The sequence below is a fragment of the Microtus oregoni genome, unplaced genomic scaffold, assembly GCF_018167655.1.
Source record: "Microtus oregoni isolate MIOR12 unplaced genomic scaffold, Mior012 000024F_ref0000369, whole genome shotgun sequence".
NCBI lineage: Eukaryota > Metazoa > Chordata > Mammalia > Rodentia > Cricetidae > Microtus > Microtus oregoni.
The window spans coordinates 17,401,109-17,416,437 of record NW_024543083.1 but is presented as its reverse complement, the minus strand read 5'-3'; the positions used below and the strand labels follow the sequence as shown (position 1 = coordinate 17,416,437).

The following is a 15,329-nucleotide window of genomic DNA, read 5'->3' as shown; positions in this document are numbered from 1 at the left end:
AGGGACCAGTGCTGGCCCACTGCGAATGATGAACCGTGGTTCCCACACCCAGAAATGCAACCCTCTTGACCTGGGAGGGCACTGATGCCCTTCCCAGTGTAGACAGGCTCACAGAGGCATGGGGTATTAAACAGCCCAGGAGGGAATATGGCTGGCGCCCAGCAGATGGGGACTTAGGCCGTTGGCGCCAGAGCCTAGACTTGGCTCAAGCACATGTCCACGTGCATGGTGGGAAGCACTAGAAACACAACCCAGAGGAGTCATCGTGGTGACCAGTGTGAGCTTCATGCCTGCTAGGCACCTTTTCCCCGAGCATCATGGCGGCTGCCTTTCTGTTGGCTTCCGGTCTGTCTGGGACTCGGTCCTCTTCAAGCTCTAGCTTCCCTTCTGCCTTGTCCCTGTTTGGTCACTGCCTGATGCAAGCTGTGTCTCCCCTGGGCAGCTGCGAGGAGTCACGACGAGGTTCTGCCACTGCATTCCTAGTTCTGGCTGTGTTCGGCTACCTATGGCAGCGGCACTCAGTCTGGTGAGCTGTGCAGACAGTTCCAATAGAACATAGAAGTGAACGAGACCCGGCAGGAGAGGGAGACTGTGATGTCCTGTCAGCTGGTCCTGTCCCCTTGCTGGGCGTAAGAAGGCTTCAGCTGCTTCCCTGTCCTCCCACCACACTCTGGTGCAGTGTCTTCAGGGCCGGGAATGAGGACCAATGGACAGGCCTAACAGACGCCCTTCCATCCCAGAAGTGCTGAGGACTGGCCTCCCATGACTGTAGCAGCAAGGATGGTTTTGATGCCCTCTTCCAAGTCTGTACAGCACAGGCTGCAGGGTACCTCACCCAGATTTAGAAGAGCATCTTCGCCCCCAGCTCCTACCATGGCCCACCCAGTCAGAGTACCTCACCCGGTCTAAAAGCATCTTCACTCCCCAGCTCCTACCATGGCCCATCACCTGCTTCATCTTTTCCCCCGAGTCACCAGACTCTCTGGTCCCCAGGGTTTGTTGGGCTTCTCACCTTGTTGGGTGGCGTTAGAAGAAAACATTAGCTCAGAGGGGCGCTAAGAATTAGAATGGGATTTTTAAAAAGTTATTTCTTTTGTGTATGTGTTTGGCCTGCATGTATGACTGTGCACCACATGTGTACTGAGGCCAGAAGGGGGGCACCGAATCTCCTGGGTCAAGAGTTACAGATGGTTGTGAGCCACTACATGGGTCCTGGAAATCGAACCCAAGTTCTCTTGGAAGAGTAGCCAGGGCTCTTAACTGTTGAGGCATCTCTTCAGGCCCAATAAGAATGGACTTTTTAAAAACACTGTTGTTCATCTGACTGTGAGGGTTGCTGATGCCAAGGGAGTGGCCCCAGCACCTACACCACCACCACCACCTCCTCCTCCCCCTGTTAGTCCTATTATCATCAGCTTCATTCTCTACACTCCTGCCCCCTGCCCTTCCACCTCCCTGACCCTTCCGTCTTGTATCCCCTACCCTAGTGCTTCTCATCTTCCTGCTTCCTTCCCTCTTTCTACCTGGCCCCCTTCCTGTTTGGTATTTCTGTCTCTTACATCCAAGCCTACCAACCCTTCATCTCTCACTCCAGCTTCCTGCTCTCCTCCCTCTGACCCTCCTGCCCCCATCTCCCACGTGCCAGAGCAGTGGGACCAAGCCAGATAGCACCCCCTCCGTAGTGTCCCTCACACACATGATGAATATTTTCAGTGTGCACACAACGTCCCGTCATCCTCCATCCCCTTCGGCTCCCTGCATCCTCACACCTTCCCCGCCCCCATGGATGCAGATCTGAGTAGCCTCAGGCAGCACTGAATCCAGGCTTCCAGCCACCTGCCCACAGTGCCTAACACAGGGCTGTTGTGTTTCTGTCTGCACAGCCCAGCTCCGTTGGGCTGGAATCCTGGGCCTCACCCTCTCATCTGCCACCCCCACGAAACTTCGGCACAGACCTCAGACACACCCAGACAGCTGGGTGGAACTGATCAGCTCTCACCATCCCAGGTATATCCAGCCTGCTATAGGAAGCTGGCCTTGCTGGATCATGACCTGCAGCCCGGGCTACTCCCACAGTGCTGTTCAGTAGCTGGCTGTGTCTTCTCCTACTCACTCTGCAACAGCAGCTGTGAGCCGTACAGGGCCCCAGAATCCATCATGTCCTGAGCTTCTCGTTGGGGACACCCAGACAGATCAACTCCCCACTTATCATCCTGGAGCCTGGAATCGACTTCAGTAGTCTCAAGTGGGCCCCGAGGCTGAGACTCCCTGGTCCTTTCGGGTACCTAGAGGACTTCTGTGAACCACCCTGAATCCTGGCACCTCTAATTGCAGGTGAGCTTCAGCTTCCCTACTTGGGATGGAGACGGGTTTACCAGAGCAGAGGTATCACCCTGGCCCACCCCTGTTGTTCTGTGGCCACAGTGCCTGGTGTGCCGGGAGCATCCTGGAAGATAGACATGGCCACACCCTCTTGGTCCCGGCTCCTGTGGCCTTTTATTTGACTTAGGTCCCACCTGTGTTTGCTCTCCAAGATGCATATCTGCCCACAGCTGCCGGCCTCACTCTGGGCTTGCGAGATGCAGCTGTCCACCAGAGATGGCTGCCCTGCCCACAGCATTGGTACTGGGCCAATGACCTCACCCTTGTCTAGCAAAGCTACCACCCTTGAAGCCTAGAGGGCGGACATGGCCCAGCATCCTGATTCCACTGGACCCCGGTGTTAGGCCTCTTCTAAGCTTAGGGCAAGCAAGATTTTCAAAGCCCTCGGTTCCCTGGGGCTCATCTATCGGGTTTCCCTGGTGGCTCTTCATGTTTAGCTCATCGATATAGGCATAGGTGGGCTTGCTAATACTCGTGAGTCTGCCCTGTGGCCTTCAGGAAGCAGAGTCTGGACTTGGTGGTGCGTTTTCCCAAGGTTCTGGGTGTTTGCAGGCTCAGTCTCTGTCCTGGGGCCTCTCCCTGCTTCCGCACCTGCTGTATGTAAATACCACCCCTACACTCATTGATACTGCATTAGCTACTTTCCATGTCGCTGTGAGGAGATGACATGCCTGACGCAAACCCCTGAAGGAAGGGAGGATTTGTCTTGGCTCTGGGCTAGTCTGTCTGGGGTGGGTCTGGCAGCAGGATCTTGAGGCAGCTGGTCACTTAGATCTGCAGTTGGGAAACTGAGTGATGAACATTGGTGTTCTGCTTGCTTTTTCTTTTTTATTCTTCTTGAAACCCCAGCACCTCAGATAGGTGGGTCTTCCATGCCAACTAACTCAATCTAGAAGCTTCCTCACAGACCTGTCCTGTTGATAGTATTAATCAAATACAAAGTACTGGTTAGTTGCGGTGAACAGAGTGGGATTTCTTCCTTCTGATGCTGCTAACCCTGTAACTGAAGGCCTGAAGGAAGGCGCACCACTGCTCTAGGAAGGAAAACCTTAAAACTGTAAAAAAACACTGGAGAGGGGTACACAAAAATGCAGTAAAACCTAAACCTAGTGTCATGTTTATATCCCAAGGTTGGGAGGCTCAGAACTGGGGACAGTAGAGGAGCCATGGATAGGAAAGGGAGGCTGTGGAGATCCCTGGGGAAATGGGACTGAAAATGAGGGTTCTCAGGCCCTGGGCCTGATCTGGGAGGTCACACTGGTGTTTATTTATAAGATAGAGTTTGTTTGGAGTCGAACAGGAGGGGTGCTGGGGAGACAGGTGTACCCCCAGGTGGGCCTGGCCTTGGTGGTGTTGATGGTCCTCAGGCTGCACGGGGTGACATCGGCTCTCCCTTCGATGCATTTGGTGCCTCTGACTGTGACACAGTTCCCTTGCACTGTACCACTGAGCGAAAGCTGGTCTTCTGGGGTTTCCAGCTCCTCCCAGCAAGGGTCACAAAGCACCTGCCTTCTTTCCTACGAGAGTTCTGACTTCTGTGCATTGGACTGCTTATCCCTGGCGTGTCTACAGTGTCTAGAGGATGTGGGGCCCTGGTGACCTTAGGGAAGGACTGCTCTGCTACCAAGACAGGAATCTTTGGCAGGACAGAGCAGTTCAGTCCTGCTGGCCTCACCTGGAGGTCGGGTGCAACTTGGTGGCAGGAGCCCACGTCGTTGGTCACACATGTCCCAGTTCTTGAGGCTGGACCAGTCCACGTCAATCATTTAAAGTGTGATACTTATGGACTGGAAGATGGGTCAGCAGCTAAGATCAGATACTGCTGTCACACAGGACTCCAGTTTGGTTTTCAGCAGTCCCCACTGGGTGGCTAACTGTCACCTGTAACTCCAGCTGTGAGGAATTTAGTACCTCTGGCCTCCTCAGGTACCTGCACGCACATGCACATATCCACACAAAGACACACATGCATGCAATAATGAAAAGTGAAATAAATATTTTTAAAATAGGATATTTAAGTACTATGTGCCAGATATTAAAATTTGGTTGATAATGCTGTTTCCGCGCATAAATAAGCTATCCCTTCATGGGGGAGACTGGACCACCCTTGTTCCAGGGCCCAGAGCTCTCCTCAGCAAAGAGGTGAATTCAGAGCCAATAATTACTTTCCAAACTTCAACTCGGTGGTTCTGAACCTGTGGGTTGTGACCCTTCTGGGGGCTGCATGTCAGACAGCCTGCCTATCAGATAATTACATGGTGATTTGTGACAGTGCAAAATTACAACTATGAAGTAGCAATGAAAATAATTTTATAGTTGGGGTCACCACAACATGAGGGGCTATATTAAAGCGTTGCAACATGAGGAAGGGTGAGAACCACTGCGCATGAGCAGTGAAGTCAGAGCCTCGGGAAGGCAGAGTCCCCGCCCTCAGGGTCTTCCACAGCTGTCTTCTCCCTGATCCTTCAGTCCCTGCAGGACCTGAGCTTTGATTTGCTACTATTCCCCTAAGGTAGAGTCAGGCAGAGCTTGACAGACTGTCAGATACATTTGTGTGTGTGCCTGTGTGTGTGCGCGCACGTGCATGTGTGTAAGCATGTGTTTGCATGTGTATGTATGCATGTGTGTGCCCGCTCATGTGTGTATGCATGAGTGTGCGTGTGTGTGCATGTGTGTATGTATGCATGTGTGTGAGCTTATGCATGTATGTGCAGGAAATGTGGGATTCCCTTTCCATTCTGAGCTAGTGTGGAATTACTTTATTGAAATTGACTACATGTGTGTGTGCATGTGTGTGTGTATATTCATGTGTGTTCGTACATGTGTGTATGCATGTGTGTGCGTGTGTTTATGCATATGTGTGTGTGTATGCGTGCAGCTGAATATGGAACAAGGAGGACTCCTACACTCAGACAGGCGAGGACTCTTCCACTCAGCTACCTCTTAGCACTCCAATTACCTTCGTTACAGGTAGAAAGGGCCTTGCCTGTCAGCAAAACCACTTCACCCAGCATACTGAATGGTGTGTGTATCTTAAGCAGACAGCTCCCTTGCAGAGTTTTCAGCTCTGATGGCAGGACGGGAAGCGAGGGTCCAGGCTCACACCACTGGCCTGTGAGTGTGCGTGTCCTCTTGGAGCATCTGATAGGAAAAGCGATATGAAATGACAGCCGTCATGCTACTCTAGTCTTTGGGAAGTGTGGCAAACTCCTCCGTCTGCCGGGGGCCTGCAGCTCACTGACTCCTGGCCATAGCTCAGCTGTACACTCCTGAGTTACTCCCTGTAACTATTTCAGCTGCTTCCCAGGCTGTGACCCTCCAAGGGTGGGCCTCGTGATTCATCTGTCTGCCTTTGTCTGACAGCAGTCACAGACTAAGTACGGCACTGTCCCCACAGTCTATTCTGGCTTCCTGCAGGTTATCAGTGCCGCTACCCAGTCACCCAGACCTAGGGCCTGGCCCTAGAGGCTGTCCAAGAAATTCTTCTCTTCCCTTTGACCTTTCCCCTTGTCCCCAGTCTTGAATAAGGCTATTTGGAGCGTGTGAACACACACGTGATAAGGAGCATACTGTCTCTTCACCATGCTCGTCCTTGCTTGGGGATGAAGCCAGGACACCACACGTCACGGTGTGAGGGAGGATGCTGTGGGGCTGTCACAGAGCACTGTGTGGAAGAGTGTAGGAGCGAGTGGCTGGCACATGATTGCTGGCACAAGGCAAGGCCCAGCCACCAGCTGCTGGGAACCATGTCATCCCCAGACCTCTAGGGACCACAGGAAAGCAAGGCAGAGGCTCCCAGAGACATGTCCGCACAGCGGTTCTGAGCTTCCTGCTCCCACTCTCCTCTATGGCCTGGACAGTGTATGTTACCTATCTGTCATCCAGTGTGCTCTGGGTGCAGTGACCTATATGTTACCTATCTGTCGTCCAGTGTGCTCTGGGTGCAGTGACCTATCTGTCACATAGTGTGCTCTGGGTGCAGTGACCTATCTGTCACATAGTGTGCTCTGGGTGCAGTGACCTATCTGTCACATAGTGTGCTCTGGGTGCAGTGACCTATCTGTCACATAGTGTGCTCTGGGTGCAGTGACCTATATGTTACCTATCTGTCGTCCAGTGTGCTCTGGGTGCAGTGACCTATCTGTCACATAGTGTGCTCTGGGTGCAGTGACCTATATGTTACCTATCTGTCGTCCAGTGTGCTCTGGGTGCAGTGACCTATCTGTCACATAGTGTGCTCTGGGTGCAGTGACCTATATGTTACCTATCTGTCGTCCAGTGTGCTCTGGGTGCAGTGACCTATCTGTCACATAGTGCGCTCTGGGTGCAGTGACCTATCTGTCACGTAGTGCGCTCTGGGTGCAGTGACCTATCTGTCACGCAGTGCGCTCTGGGTGCAGTGACCTATCTGCCATGCAGTGTGCTCTGGGTGCAGTGACCTATCTGTCACGTAGTGCGCTCTGGGTGCAGTGACCTATCTGCCATGCAATGTGCTCTGGGTGCAGTGACCTATCTGTCACGTAGTGCGCTCTGGGTGCAGTGACCTATCTGTCACGTAGTGCGCTCTGGGTGCAGTGACCTATCTGTCACGTAGTGCGCTCTGGGTGCAGTGACCTATCTGTCACGTAGTGCGCTCTGGGTGCAGTGACCTATCTGTCACGTAGTGTGCTCTGGGTGCAGTGACCTATCTGTCACGTAGTGTGTTCTGGGTGCAGTGACCTATCTGTCACGTAGTGTGCTCTGGGTGCAGTGACCTATATCTGCCATGCAGTGTGCTCTGGGTGCAGTGACCTATCTGGGCACACTGTGCTCTGGGTGCAGTGACCTATCTGCCATGCAGTGTGCTCTGGGTGCAGTGACCTATCTGGGCACACTGTGCTCTGGGTGCAGTGACCTATCTGGGCACACTGTGCTCTGGGTGCAGTGACCTATCTGGGCACACTGTGCTCTGGATGCAGTGACCTATCTGGGCACACTGTGCTCTGGGTACACTGGGTCCAAAGCAGAGATAAGATGTGACCAGATCTTAGCCACATGGCTCCTGGTCACTCACACATACACTCCGCACACTCGTGGCATACTAACACAGTGGAACACAGGTAGAAAAGTACAGGGAGTTCTTGGATCCACACAAGGAGTAGGCTAGCAGGGCAGGAGGGGAGCTGCCCTCAGAAAGGTGACCTTGGAGAAAGACGTGTGGGTAAGGAGCTGGAGAGGTGCAGGGTCTGAAATGTGCTCTCTAAGTGTTTCCTTTCAGCCTTCAGGAAGTGTGGCTGCCCATGGGAAGATAGCACACGCTCAGAGGAGCTTCGTCCTTGTCTGGGAATCCGCTTTCTGTAAAGCTGAAACTTGAGCATCTCAGTCTGTTTTGTCCCTAGGGCCTACATGGCAGTGGGCACAGGAGCACTCTGTAAAGGAACACACAGCCCCTCTTCCCAGTGGCCTCTTTCTCAAACTCCATTGGCTTCTTAGACTGTATTCATTGAAAGCATAGCTACTTTCCATGAACGCTTCTATGGCTGTGGGCTGTGCCTTACTACAGACGGAGAATAGAATTAGGGTCTCCCCTACTGTTCCAGGCTGGTCTCTGTACTCCTGCATTAGGTTCTCCACCAAATGTCTCAACTCACTTCCAATACTTTCCAGACTTTGGGCTTGGCCATGAATCTGCTGCAGGCTGGGCTGCGTATGTATCTCAGGCATTGTCTGCAAAAAAGGCCAAGAAGGTGGCCTTAGCATTGTAGGATGCCACTTTTATGTCATATTGAAAGTGAGCTGTGGTTTTAGGAAGGGTGGGCACTGCTCCAGTCAGATGATAGCTGGTGGCTCTTGGGTCAGACTTCCTACAATGAGCTGGAATGGGAAGGACCTGCAAGAAAGGCAAGTGTAGTGATGGAGTCATTCTCCCAGAAAGAGAAAGAGAAATCATGAAGTGGTCAGGGCCACAAGAACATCTTGAAGCCTGGACACAGGACAGCAGCCAGCCCCTCTCCTTCTGTCTCACAGTTTACACAGTAGGCCTCCTTGGGGTGTCCATCCCTCTCACGCATGGCTCCCTTGATGGACTGATGAGAACCTGCCATGTGCCCTGCAGATCCTGGTCATTGTGCACACTTAAATTGTGACAAGCATGGGGTTGGGGACTCAGAGAGCTTGGAAGAGAAAAGCAGGCAAGAAGAAGGAACTTGCCAACTCCACGGGTCTTGCTTCTGTCCCCAGGCACCTCCCTCTGTCACATGGCCCCTTCTCAGCAGAGGACAGTCCTAGACTTCCTCCTGTCTCTGGGCTTACTAATCACTCTCTATGTAGCAGCCTGTTTCTCAGAACTACAGTTTTACTTTCGCTCCGGATGTGTCTACTGCTGTGTGGGTACCTGAAGTCACCCAGTGCCTTCACTGTCCTTGGGCTAAAGCACAGTAGGGGACCATGGACCTTCAGTGCCCTCAATGGGGGTGGACCTTGACAGCCTGACCGTGTCTCCACAAAGTAGGTACTTGGGGTGGGTGTACTCTCGTCTGCCTTGAGTTTGGGGAACGGGAAGCTGGACATGGGAAAGGGTGGTTGCTTACCCACTATGCCAGGAATCATGCCTTGATCTGCGCTGGTGGCCCCAGCAATTGTCCTGTCGCTGTGGGTTGATGAAGAGAGGGTTGTTTCACCAGATTGCAGATGATGTCAGAGGCTGAGAAAAACAAAAAGATTGACGCAAGAGGATTCACCTGGCAGGTGACACCCAGCAAGGACAGCGTCAGAATGAGGGAAGGATGAGGGTGGATCCCAGACTATGAGCCTGACACACCTATTTACATTGTGGTACCAAGCCTCTGATGGATGGCCACCTGAGTTCAGACAAGGTTGGCTTAAGATATGTTTCATTCTGTTGGTAGCAGACTGGAGCACCAGGTGCCTGTGGAGCAAGCCCTGTAAGGGCAAGCTCCGGGTCATGTGCCCAGCCACCAGAGTCCTAGTGCAAAGGCAAGGGTACTCAGGTAAAGGAGATGATTCGTTAGGTGTAGATAACACTGGGGACCCCAACAGGGGTGAGAGGCGTGAAGGAGCTAGAGCCGCCGAGGGACTTCTGACCCTGGTGAGGACTTGGGACAGAGAGGAGCAGGCTCGGGGGCAAGTGTGAGATCCAAGGTCTCACATCTCTGCTCATCACCACCTGGTGTCTGTAGCCACAGGACAGGAGTGTGATGACTGTCCAGGAAGGCAGAGCCTGACAAAGCACTGCAAGAGCCTTCCCATCACTGGAGAACTGAGGCAGGGGGTGTCAACAATGAGCCCCAGCTCCCGGCAAGCTACAGTTGAGCCTAGAACCTGGGAGAGCCCACTTCTGAGCCCTTCCCTCCACTACCACAGTGTCTACCCTATGGAGAATGAAGGAGCCTGAGGTTGCATCCAGAGAGACTGTTGGCCTGGGTAGGGGGCATACCTCATATCCAGAGGCTGTCTGAATGGACAGGACCTGACTACGCTTGGAACTCTAACGGTTAAGAACCTGCTCCCCAGGCTATGTGGATAGATAGGACCTGGCTGGGCTGGGGCCTCTATGGCTTAGGTCCCTGTGCCCGGCTGTCCCTGTGGATGGAACCTGACTGAGGTAGGGCCCCTGCAGGGAGGGTCAAGACAAACAACAAGCCGCCTGGCTCTGCAGCCAGCAGGACTCAGCCGCTGCCAGGCTCTCAACAGTTAATCATCTGCAGCAGGATCAGTGAGCTGATTCTAGCTCCTTAATCAGGACATCGAATCCGAATCTGAGATCCTGCGAGGAGCAGGAGCAACAGCCGCAGCCCGTGGCACTAAGAGGCCAGCTCTGCGCAACAAAGCCAGGGAGGCAGTGTCCCTGCTCGGCAGCCCAAGATGGAGCTCCACTGGCTTCCTTTGTGCACCCCAGGCGGGCTTGCCAGCAAACAGGTCGCCGGCTCCTGACCAGTGGTGAGGGAGACAGCATGACTTTAAGCCTCATCTCCCTGCTGTCCCAGGACGTCACCGCCCTGTGGCTCCTGCTGAAGACAAGTGCAGGTGTGTCTGTGTGCTGCATCCCGGTTTTCCCAGGAACGAGCGAGTAAGAGGAGGGGGTGGGGAGAGTGAGTACGTGTGTGGTAATGGAGTGGGGGACAAGATCAGCTGGGGTGGTTCTGGTGCCGTGGCCCTATTGTTGGCTGAAGACTCTTACTCTTTTACGCATGTGGCTCGGTACAGCGGTACAGCTGGGTGCAGATGGGGGTGGGGCATGGACCGGCAAGGTTATAGAGAAAACACACCCTTCCTGGAGGGTGGAGGGCGTGATGCCTTGCCCTCAGACCCTGCCTGAGTGTCCCTGAAAGGACAGCAGCATTTCCGTCTGCTTCTAGAGGAAGGCTGGCTGCACACCTTCTCTGAAGGCTGGGAACAAATGATCTCCTTTGTTTAGATTTTTCATGGGCATGCCGGCTGGCAACTGAAAGGCCCCTCCAGAGCCAGTGGCACAGCTTTGGTTTCCTCCTAGCAGGAATACCTGGCAGGTATTAGCCCCATAGCGTCCCATTTGATGCCAGAGGCAAGGGAGAGCAGGATATAGGACTAGATGGCCGTGGCCTTCCGGCAGTGAACTGGCCCTTTCCTGGGGGCTTCTGTAGTCTCATTTAGACCTGGTTCTGCCTCTGCAGGAGGGCAGGTGCTGTGGGCTGGTACCAGCAGCCCGGTGCTGGGCTTTGGCACTAAGGAACAGGGCCCCAGGGAAGGGAGCATAGTCATCCCAGGAAAAAGAACAAGGGGCCTGGCAGAAACGAAGCGGCTTGGAGTTCCTCCGTTATTTCTGAGAGGAAGGGCACTCCTTTTGAAGTATTTTGTCATAATTACATTTCCTGCTGGCATTTCTCCCAAGCACTGATGAATGACCCATAAAGATTTTTGTGACCGCTAATGAATCAGCCCTCAGCTCTAGGACAACAAATACTATGAATTTCCCAGTGAAGCCACTGGGGACGGCACAGCCAGTAGAGGATTCCCCAGCACGTCAGAGGCAAGGGTCCACACAGCCACAGCTGATCCTGACTGTGTCTTAGCCAGGTCAAGTTCGGAATTCTTACAGCTGCCCCTTACATTCTCGGCTCATTCACCCAGTGTGCTGTGTAAGCTAACGACCACTCAGAAGTCTTCCCTGCGGGCATTTGGTACAGCTAGGATGCGTGTCTCTGGCTTCCAGGAACCATTTGTCAGATTTCTGGATAAACAGCTTGTGCTTGCGATGAGTGCAGCCGGCCACAGCCTTCGTAGCTGCAGACAGCTTTCCTAAGTGGACACACCCCTGTGGGCACCCAGAAGCCATTTTCTGGGACATCTCATGCTCTTAGTGCCTGTGCACTCAATGGGGATAGGTGGACAAGAACCCGGCCCCTGAGCCAGGGTGGGAGGCCTTGAGGTTATCGGGGCTGGTGGAGAATGGGAATTCATGTTTGAGCCCACATGCTCAGCCCATGCCTGTCTATAATCCCTGAGACCCACAGGTGTGTGTGTGACCCCACCAGCCCCACCCCCACACGCTCACGGAGTCTGTCTCTCTCAGGGTATCTCTCTGTCGCCACCTTTCTTAACAGCTTGGTGTCTCTGTCGTGCTCTGGTGTCTCTGACTGATTAGACTGATTTTGTTTGTCATCTCTGAGTCCCCGCTGGCCCTCCCCCATCACTTCAGCCATCCCCTGTGTGTGCCCATGGTCTGCTGCAGGGCCAGCCCTTGTCTCTTTGCCTTGGTGAGGTCAACCTCCTCAGTGTGTTGTTTTGTGTGTTGTCTCTGGTGAAGGTTGACATAATTGTGTTTTTAGATTTGTAGAAGCCTTAGCTCTTCATAGGAGATAAAAGTCCCTCTGTGCATTTAGGGGAGGAGCACGGGACCCATCTCATCCCAGGAGGCTCTTAGCACCAGGCCATGGGGAACCTAGTGTCCGTGGGAGCACAACATTGCCCTCTGTCTGGGGAACAGGGCTTTTGGCATGGGGCCCTTGGCATTGCCCTCTCAGAGAGGTTCTGAGCCATCCTGTCTACAAGTCGTTATTTTAGAATGGGTGCAAAGGGAGCGAGGTTCCCGCTCACCTGCCCATCACTCAGCCACGGACTTGGACTAGGCTGGACTGATCCCACCTGCATCAGCACTGAAAACCCACTGCATGGCCAACAGGGCGTAGTTAGCCATTGAGATGCCATGTGGGCTCCTGGCCAGGCTCTGACACACTGAAGATTTGCCCCAGCACTCTTCACATGCCAACCTCACCGTGCCAGGCCCAGTCCAGTTGCTCCTTCAGAGATATGTTCCAAGACTTCCCTTGCTGTCCTGAGCCCAGAAGTGGGCATGGCTGGACAGCCATGACTCTTGGACTGGGGTGATGGAAACGCGGCATCTGGAACCCAGTTCTTTCTGCTTTGCCCTGCAAGGGTCAACATGAGATCTCCTGGATGGGTAAGGGCAGGACGCAGGGGCTGGAACTTCCCTCTCGCAGTAAGCAGCTCTGCCTTCTTTGGGTAGGAACCATCTTGAAGGCCCCTCTATGCCGGCTTATGGGCTTGGTTCTGGAGCACAGTAATACAGTGGAAGTCACTCAGAGGATGGTCACACCCCCTGATGCCCACTGACTGTGTCTCATGCCAGCAGACCCAGCACTGGTCCCTCTGGGCTCTCATCAGGGATACACAGCAAGAATTATCCTTCTAATATAGTCACTGCCTGGGCTCTGCTTCATCTCTGGCATCCTGGAGGGAAAGTCCAAGGAGAGGCTGGTAGAGTACAGGTGTAACTGCCTTGTGGTGACCTTGGCCAAGGGCATAACCTAGGCGATCCCCTCTCCTCAGCTTCCTCACATCCTACCGTCAAGGAGCCCCTGAGACCACAACTGCAGATACCACCCTGGTGTTTTTAGCTTTGGCTCTTGTCAGTCACAGCGGACCAAGGGCAAGATGGCGGGTACTGTGTACCTGGCAATGTCTTCATAGAGAGAGGGTATCTCTCTCAGCAGCCTGAGCAGTGCCCACAGGCTGTGCTTGCCAGATGGCAGCCACCTGCCCGCTAGGGGAGAATTCTCATCCCTGTTTTCGTGTCGGGAAGCCAGAAGGGAAAAGCAGCATACCCAGTGTGATAGCTCAGGCGCATGTGGTGGGCAAGGCTAATGCCTAGAGTGTATCCCCCTCCTGCAGGCTGGCTCAGTGTCCCCTGCCCTGTGGCTGGAGCATCTAGGTCAATATAGCAGTGACGGCACCCAAGGTACCACAGTCAAACCCTGAGCAGCATCAGCAGGTGCCTCTTGGACTCCATATTTGTAGAGTCTGTAGGCCAGCAAAGAGGATTTGTAGGGAAAAGGGAAGGCTTCATTGCTGGTGGGAATGCAGAGGGTGAGCCTCAGAGAAAGCACTAGAAACAGAACTACAATATGATCCAGCTGTGTCACCAGTAGGTTTACACCCACATCCTCTGCTCAGTGAGATGTCACAACAGCCAAGGTGGATGATGGATGCAGAGACTGTGGTTCATAGACACAAGGGATACAACTCGGCCATAAAAATGACACCCTGTTGTTTCAGCAGCCTGGATGAGTTGGAGAGCCCTGAGGAAAGAAAGCCAGGCAGAGAACTGGCTGTCGTTGCAGAATATTCGCTTAACTAGGCAAAGATGTTTGTGCGGCCTTTGTTTAACCACGAATAGATGTGTTGCATCTGCGTTATTTAAATAAAATTAACCTGGGCTCAGAGAGGTGGGGTTAGCAACTAGTTGACAGGAAGTGGCAGGGAGGGGCATAGCATGGGTGTTTTAGTTGGGGTGGCGTGGAAGGAGAGAGGCTTCCAGGATGCCAGCGGAGAGGAAGATAGCTCAGCAGGTTTTCACCCTAGCCTTTGAATCTCACTTTGTTAGAATGACAGAGATTAAGTTAAAGCTGCCTTTAATGGCAGCAACAGAGCCATTGTCTGGGGACCGGAACCCACCCCCCCCCCAGGCTATGGCCTGAACAGCTGGCGGCTAGTTGTTTAAAGTACAGACTGTGACAAGGTGAAACCAAATGTAGCAGACTTTCTCACCAGCACCCAAATCATGACAGAGACTTATTATTAGTTATGAATTCTCGGCCTTATTTTATGCCTGTACCACTAGCTTATAACAATTTAACCCGTTTCTCTTTATCTATGTTTTATTCTGTATGTCCTACTTCCCTGCATCCTCCATGTTTGGCTGAGTGACCCCCCCCCTTCCGCCCTCATTCTCTCCTCTCTCAAGCCTAGATTCCTCCTCCTACTGATTCTGTCTGCCCACCAGCCCCACCTATCCCTCTCCTGCCTAGCTATTGGCTGTTCAGCTTTTTACTAGATCCATCAGGTGCCTTAGGCAGGCAAGGGGAAACAGCAACACATCTTTGCCTAGTGAAACAAATGCAGCATAAACAAAAGCAACACACCTTTACATAGAGTAATATCCTGAAAAAGAAACACATGCAACACACCTTTATATAATTAAAGTAATATTCGGAAACAAACAAATGTAACACACCTTTACCTAGTTAAAGTAATATTCCACAGCACACAACTGTGTGCCCTGACCTGTTCTGTGTGAGCCGTCCTGTGCAGGAGAGAGAAAGGCAGGGCTGAGGTAAACTCTCCAAGGGTCCATCATGGACCCTGGTGTCTCTCAGACCCATGCCTCAGTGGGGGTACACCCACCTCAACTTCTCCGTCATCACAGCCAGACAGTGGCCCCTGGACACTGGGTAGACTTGCTTGTGCTCTCAGAACTTAATGAGAATATTGGGAGGTATGCTGGGGAGCCGAGGCATGCTGGTTACGGTTGGGCTTACACAGAATGGCCTGCCTGGAGCTCTGCATGGTCACCCCAGCTCACACCACCCCGTGGGGATTTCCTGAGGGGGTTTGGACTCTTCCGATCACACAGCCACACATGCTGCTGAAGTAATGGAGTGACGGCGGAA

The 15,329-nt window shown here is 53.1% G+C and overlaps 1 protein-coding gene across 13 annotated transcripts in view; it reads left to right on the top strand.

Annotated features, from left to right (window-relative positions):
- Positions 1-15,329, top strand: part of Mcf2l (MCF.2 cell line derived transforming sequence like) — a 99,403-nt gene that overhangs the window by 21,872 nt on the left and 62,202 nt on the right. For 2 of the 13 annotated variants that reach the window (XM_041673528.1, XM_041673520.1), the window contains exon 1: positions 10,133-10,407. The exons of the other annotated variants lie outside the window; for them this stretch is intronic. In XM_041673528.1, the coding sequence (XP_041529462.1) occupies positions 10,335-10,407 (73 nt within the window). In that variant the 5' untranslated portion in view covers positions 10,133-10,334. Of the gene's footprint in view, positions 1-10,132; positions 10,408-15,329 lie in introns of those variants that run through there. 13 annotated transcript variants of the gene reach the window in all.